Source organism: Sinocyclocheilus anshuiensis, unplaced genomic scaffold (assembly GCF_001515605.1).
Source record: "Sinocyclocheilus anshuiensis isolate Anshui unplaced genomic scaffold, SAMN03320099.WGS_v1.1 scaffold515, whole genome shotgun sequence".
Lineage (NCBI taxonomy): Eukaryota > Metazoa > Chordata > Actinopteri > Cypriniformes > Cyprinidae > Sinocyclocheilus > Sinocyclocheilus anshuiensis.
Genome location: NW_015548243.1, coordinates 782,007 through 788,423, shown reverse-complemented (window position 1 = coordinate 788,423; position 6,417 = coordinate 782,007). Strand labels below are relative to the sequence as shown.

Below are 6,417 nucleotides of genomic sequence, written 5' to 3'. Positions count from 1 at the left end.
TGTGTCTGTGTGTCTCTGTGTCTGTGTGTCTGTGCAGAGGTTGTCAGAGCACCTGATACCTGCATATTACCCACATGGTCACTACAAAGTAGAGCTGCACGATTCTGGATAAATTTAGATTTTTTTTTTTACTCAAATAGAGATCATTCTCCCACGATTCTGAACTAAACAAAATAATGTGTGACAAAATATTAATTACTGCAGTCTATTTAAAAGAGTTTCATTAATTTGAATGAATTATAAAACATGTTAATATATAATATATGTATTTAAAATATAATACAAAGCATTCCTTACTTTCCTTGATTTTTATTTGCAAATAGATTTTATGCATGTGCTACATGTTTTTTTTAATACGACACAGGATATATATTTATTTCTAAGTAATAAGCTAGAACATACTGTGTATAGTTAGTTCATTGTTGAAATATTTATTATATAATAAATATAATGTTTATTATTGTAATTTTATTTTTTATTATGTAATTGTATCATATATTTCTTATTTAAAATAAATTAATCTAAACATTAATATAATATTATTAATAATTAATATTAGTTATTATATATTTCTTCTTATTAGTATTCTTTATATATTATTTGCATGTTTATTTTAATATTTATTAAATTTATTTATAATGTATTTTAATCATACATATTTTTTATTTAAATATTTATCATTAAATGTTATTAATATAAATACATGTTATTAACATACGTACATATACTGTATGTTTATTGTGATATTTAAATTTTTATTTATAATGTAATTTTATTTATAATGATCTATAATGTATATTTACAATATAATCATTTATAATGTAATTGTATTTTTGTTAAAAACGTATTAATAATTAATATTAATTCTAAGTGTATTTTTACATTTTATATTATAGATGTGTTTATTACATTATTTTTTTTTATTTATAATGTAACTATTATATATACAGTATATACTGTATATATCTTAGTTAAATATTTATTCATAAATCATATATTAATATATTAATTTCATATTATATATGTTTACATGTATGTTGACTGTTTTATTTCATTTTTTATTTATAACGTAATTTTATTATGTTTTTCTGAATATTTATTAATAATTAATATTAATTATAAATGTATTAATACCTGGTTTTGACCCTTGACCTCCAAAAACCAGGTACCATGTTCCCGAGAGTGTGTTGTTTTGGATGCTGGTTCTTGTTGGTTTGTTTCTCTCTCTGAGCTTTAGATTTGTGTGTTTCTGTCTTCTAGAAAATGCTTCCTCTGGTTTGACTCATTCTGCTCTCAGTATTGTTCACCATTTTTGACCTGGTGGGAAACACAAAGTCTCCTGTGATTATTTACTGAAATCTCTCAAGCTTCCTGTTTGCATGTTTACTCCGCATATTTTTCAAGGAACAAATAATTTGCTTACCATCTGATTCAGATCTTTTGTTTGGGCCTCAGTGTCTCAGTGTTTGTGTGTTTAACTGCAAAGACTAAATATATAAAAACACCTCAATAAACCGGAGGAAGAGGAAGTGGACTGGTGGCACTGCGGCCCGGTTTTCCGATGATCCGGTCCTGACTCTGATAAGGCTCTCTTCTCAGGACTCTAGTCTGCGTGTTTCCCAGAGGATCGTGAGGTTTTTTTGGGTCCTGTAATGGGACGTCACACTTTTGACCAGCAGGTGCAGTGGCTCTATTCCAGCTGATTTCTGACAGCAACCGTGAGAACAGTTAGGACTTTATAGTCGTTCTTTTTTGTTTTTCTACGAAGAATTGTGAGAATTTTTTTTTTTTTTTTTTTTTTTTTTTGTATTTGTCCAATGGAAAACTTCAGAGTGACATACTTGCAGCTACTTTTGAAAACAAGTAGTATGCAGTATGTGTACTGTGCACAGTTAATGTTATTTAATAATATGGTCATATTACAATCATCCTTTCATTTTATATTTATTATTATTTATAATAAATGTTTATTATTTTTTACATTTATTTTATTACGTAATTTTAACATTTATTATGTTCTTATGTTTCTTATATAAACATGTATTAATAATTCATATTAGTTATAAATATATTTATACATTTTATATTAATATATACATATGTATGTTTATTTAAATATTGATTTTATTTTTATTTATAATGTAATGTTATAATATATATTTATTATTTAAATATTTATCTATAATAATATTCTGAAGATATTCATACATTTTATATGGGTGTACATGTTATATGGTTATTATTTTAGTATTATTTTTGTATTTATAATGCAATTTCCTCATAATTCTTTTTTAAATCTTTAAAGATAAATATTTACATATATACAAAATTCTATTTATAATGTAATTTCACCATAATTCCTTTTCAAATAATTAAAAATAAATATTTAAATATATAAAGAAATCTTATTTAATATATATTTATTAATTTTAAATAAATATATTTGTTTATTTATATATATTGCACGTATTATATTATTTTGCATATATTATTTATATTATAAATACACTGTATATTATTTTTATATTTATTTTTCATAGTAGTGTCCTGTTCACACTAAAATATTTTAATAAATATTATTTGATAATAGTGAGTGATACGGTTTTAATATTATTATGATGCTTTAAATGTTATGACAAGCTTTTATTTTATTATTTATTTGTGTTTATTTATTTTTATTTTATTTATTTTTTATTATTTATTTATTTTATAAATTATTAAGTAAATGTATATAATTTATAAATTTATATAAATAATAATTCATTATAAATAATAACATTATTATTCATTATTAAATAATTGTATACAATTTATAAATTTGATATCATTTATTTTTCTTTTATTTGTGTTTTCTGTAAGCACTGAATCTTTCATTTTATTTATTTTTAATATATTTTTTTATTTGTCTTACTGGAATCTTGCCAAGTTACCTGGTTAACTCCTAGTTAACATGTCAAAGCGATTCATTCCAGCTGAGTAATGTGACTTTGCCTCAAGTACATGTGTTGTGTTGTGTGTGCGTTCGAGTCTTTGGTCTCGGTCTGAACGGCTGATCAGGACGTCTCATGCGTAACTTCAGGAATGTTCTCTGGTGTCCTGTATGTCAGCGCCGAACCCGACTCCTCAACGCTTCACGTAACAGACCGGACAGTCTCTGTGTGACCGCTGACCTGTGTGTGTGTGTGTGTGTGTGTGTGTGATAATCCTATTATAGCTCTGGACACACACACACACATACTAAAGATAGAGCTGATTCCTGTGAGAGTCTTCTGCCTGTCTGTGTGGGAATTATTGTTGCAATGCCAATTTCCACATGATCAGTGTCGTCTGCATGAGGCGTTCTGATGCAGTTATGATGATGAGTAATATTTTTCATTTATAGTTTATTTTATTTTCCATTTTATTTATTCTTTTATTTTTTTATTTTTATAGAATTTATTTTCTTTTACTCATTTTCTATGAGTACTGAATATTTTTGTTTTATTAATTTTTTTTTTTTTTTTTTTCTATTTTGTTTGTTTGTTTTTCTATAATTTATTTTTTCTTTTACTCATCTTTTCTGTGAGGACTTGCCTAAATATATATTTTTTTATTTTATTTTATTTTACTTTTCTTTACTTAACTCTACTCTACTCTACTCTACACTCTGTTTCTAGCGGGAAAAAACAAAATAACATCCTTTTGCCAAGTACTTCACTTGAATAAAATTATTTCTATAAATTCGTAAGCGGAAAAATTTGATGGGGTGTTTCCAGTCAAATTAATTCAACGTAAGCTCATGTTATGATACATCTAACTAAAATAAAAACAGAGGAACCTCTTACAGAAGAGATTTTTTCCAGTGCACTTTGAAGTTTGTTGTTGTTGTTGTGAAGTGTTTTGTTCCTGACCGTGAACGTTTCAGGGTTTCTTCCTGAATCATCATACAGCAGCTGATGTAGGGAAAGTGTGTGTAGATCAGACTCTGAGCCGGGAACAATGAAGGTGTAGTGTGTATTGGTAAGCTGGACGTTTGCCAGGCTTTTAGAGGAATACTTACCCAATAATGATTTCCACAGCAGCCTAATTTATGATTCGAATCATGTGAGAGTGAGTTATTTCAATAACATTTAAAGCCTGTTACTCTCACAAACAATCTGCTTTGTAGTCTGATCCTATTTTCTTATTGAATCCGGTCATAAGATCATATTTTTGAGTGCCAGCTGTGACAGACGTCAGCCGTCCTGACATGAAACTTGAACACCAAAACCTACTGCAATCAGGGGCAACTATGAGCTAGATAAAAACACTCAAAAATACTTAGGCCTAGATTTATGTGCTTGAATTGCATATAACATTTCCATCCATTTGGATTAATATAAGTTTTAACTTTAACTAATAAGGTTAATTTAATGCATGTTTGTCAGTCATACATGCATCTATTAAACAGGTCAGATTTCTGCACTCAAAAAAATAAAATAAAATAATGGTATATAGTTACAGCTATTTTTCATCTATTTGATTTGATTTAAATAATCATATTTTCAAAATGCATTTATTCAAATATCTCTGAATCAGTATAAATCTGGTCATTTTAAGGTAAATGTATGAACATGGTTAAAATATGACTAGCTGAAACGAATTGGATTTCTGAATGTTACATATATAAACCTGATTATTGTGTATTTAAAACACATTCAGTTTATTAGTTCTATTACAGAAAATCTGTTTACGTATGATTGACAAATATGCAATAGATAAATCTTGAATTTAGGTGTGTTTTAAAAAAATAAAATTCCATTTCTATATTTTTCTAAAAGAAATTTGAGTGAAATTAAAATACAGAATTCTTCAATTTAGGCCTAAATATTTTTTCAAAATACTTTCTTTTTTATAAATATTTATCTTTTTCAAATATAATAATAAATATAATATTTTTCAAATAATTCAAACATATAAATCTTAAATGAAGGCTGATTTTTTTTTTTTTTACTTTTTTCCCCCTAAATATTTATGGTTTTAATAAATACTTTTTGTGTGTGTGTGTGAGATTCAAACACATAAATCTTAAATTTAGGCCTAAATAAGTTTTTTTTCAGTGAAGTAGAGATGTGATATTTTGATGAGGATGTTGAATATCAGATAATGTTAGCGATAGCATTGGTATTATCATCACTGATCTGCTTAGACTGAGTATCAGGTTTTTTTTTTTTACATTTTTAATGATTAAACTGGTTTTGTAAATGGGTTTTAATGGGTCTGTAATGGGTCTTTAATCATATTACTGTTAATGCTCGTTTATGAAAGCGATGAATGTATGTAATGCAACCCCAAACTGCTTTTGGAACAGCACTTTGACTGAAGACGTGTGCAGGAAGTGACATCATACCCGTGTGTGTGTGCGGTTCTCAGGTCTTCCAGAGCAATATTACAGCCTGACATGGTTCCTGAGCCCCATCCTGGGTCTGATCTTCACGCCTCTGATCGGCTCGGCCAGTGACCGTTGCACGCTGCGCTGGGGCCGCAGACGGCCCTTCATCCTGGCGCTGTGTGTTGGCGTCCTGCTGGGCGTCGCGCTCTTCCTCAACGGCTCGCTGATAGGTGAGCAACTCTCAGACAACCTCAACATGACATCCAAATGACTGTGTTTACTGTCTCAATGCATGTTACTGGTCTTAAAGTGAACAATTCATCAGTGCATATTATTCAAAATGTCTGTCTGTCTGTCTGTCTGTATGTCTGTCTGTCTGTCTGTCTTAAGCTTTAGCGTTATGTTATGTTATGTTGTTATGTTATGTTATGTTAAAACTCCTCCTTTGAAACATTTCACTTGACTTTTTGCCTAGAAAATAATGTAATAGTCAAACATCTGTCACATTACAGAGAGAAATGGCTTGCAAACAGCAGTTCATGTTGACTTTCTGTGAGAGAACCTGTCTGGCATGTGTCATGCTGTGTTTCTGAGGGGGAGATGTTTGCGGAGCTGATTTTTACTGGAACGCTCCTGGTCTTGGCACAGAACGCGAGACGCTGTTATCACGGACACATTTCTATTAGAGAGCAGAAGTGACACATACAGACGCCTGCTGATCTCTGAACCTCGTTCAACACCTGCATCTTCCACATTTCACCTGCCTGAACACCATCTCAAAAAACAGCATTAATAAGACCAGAATCTTCATAAAGATGTCTTATATTAAAGGGGTCATATGATGCGATTTCAATGTTTCCTTTCTCTTTGGAGTGTTGCAAGCTCTTGGGTAGAGTAGCACTTGTTTGTCGTTTCTCCGATCACAAATGTAGACATGGTTTTATGTTTATGCGGCGCGATCCAACGCAACACGTAAAAAGACAGTATAAGTCATTATAATGGGTTTTAATGTTTTTGTCTCGTCGTGCCGGGACACAGCATCACAGTATGGTGAGGGGCGTAACATT

At 29.5% G+C, this 6,417-nt stretch overlaps 1 protein-coding gene across 1 annotated transcript in view; it reads left to right on the top strand.

The window, feature by feature from the left end:
• slc45a4a (solute carrier family 45 member 4a) overlaps window positions 1-6,417 on the top strand; it is a 30,925-nt gene that overhangs the window by 14,918 nt on the left and 9,590 nt on the right. The window contains exon 2 of the mRNA XM_016442539.1: window positions 5,392-5,580. Coding sequence (XP_016298025.1) covers window positions 5,392-5,580 — 189 coding nt within the window. The remainder of the gene's footprint in view (window positions 1-5,391; window positions 5,581-6,417) is intronic.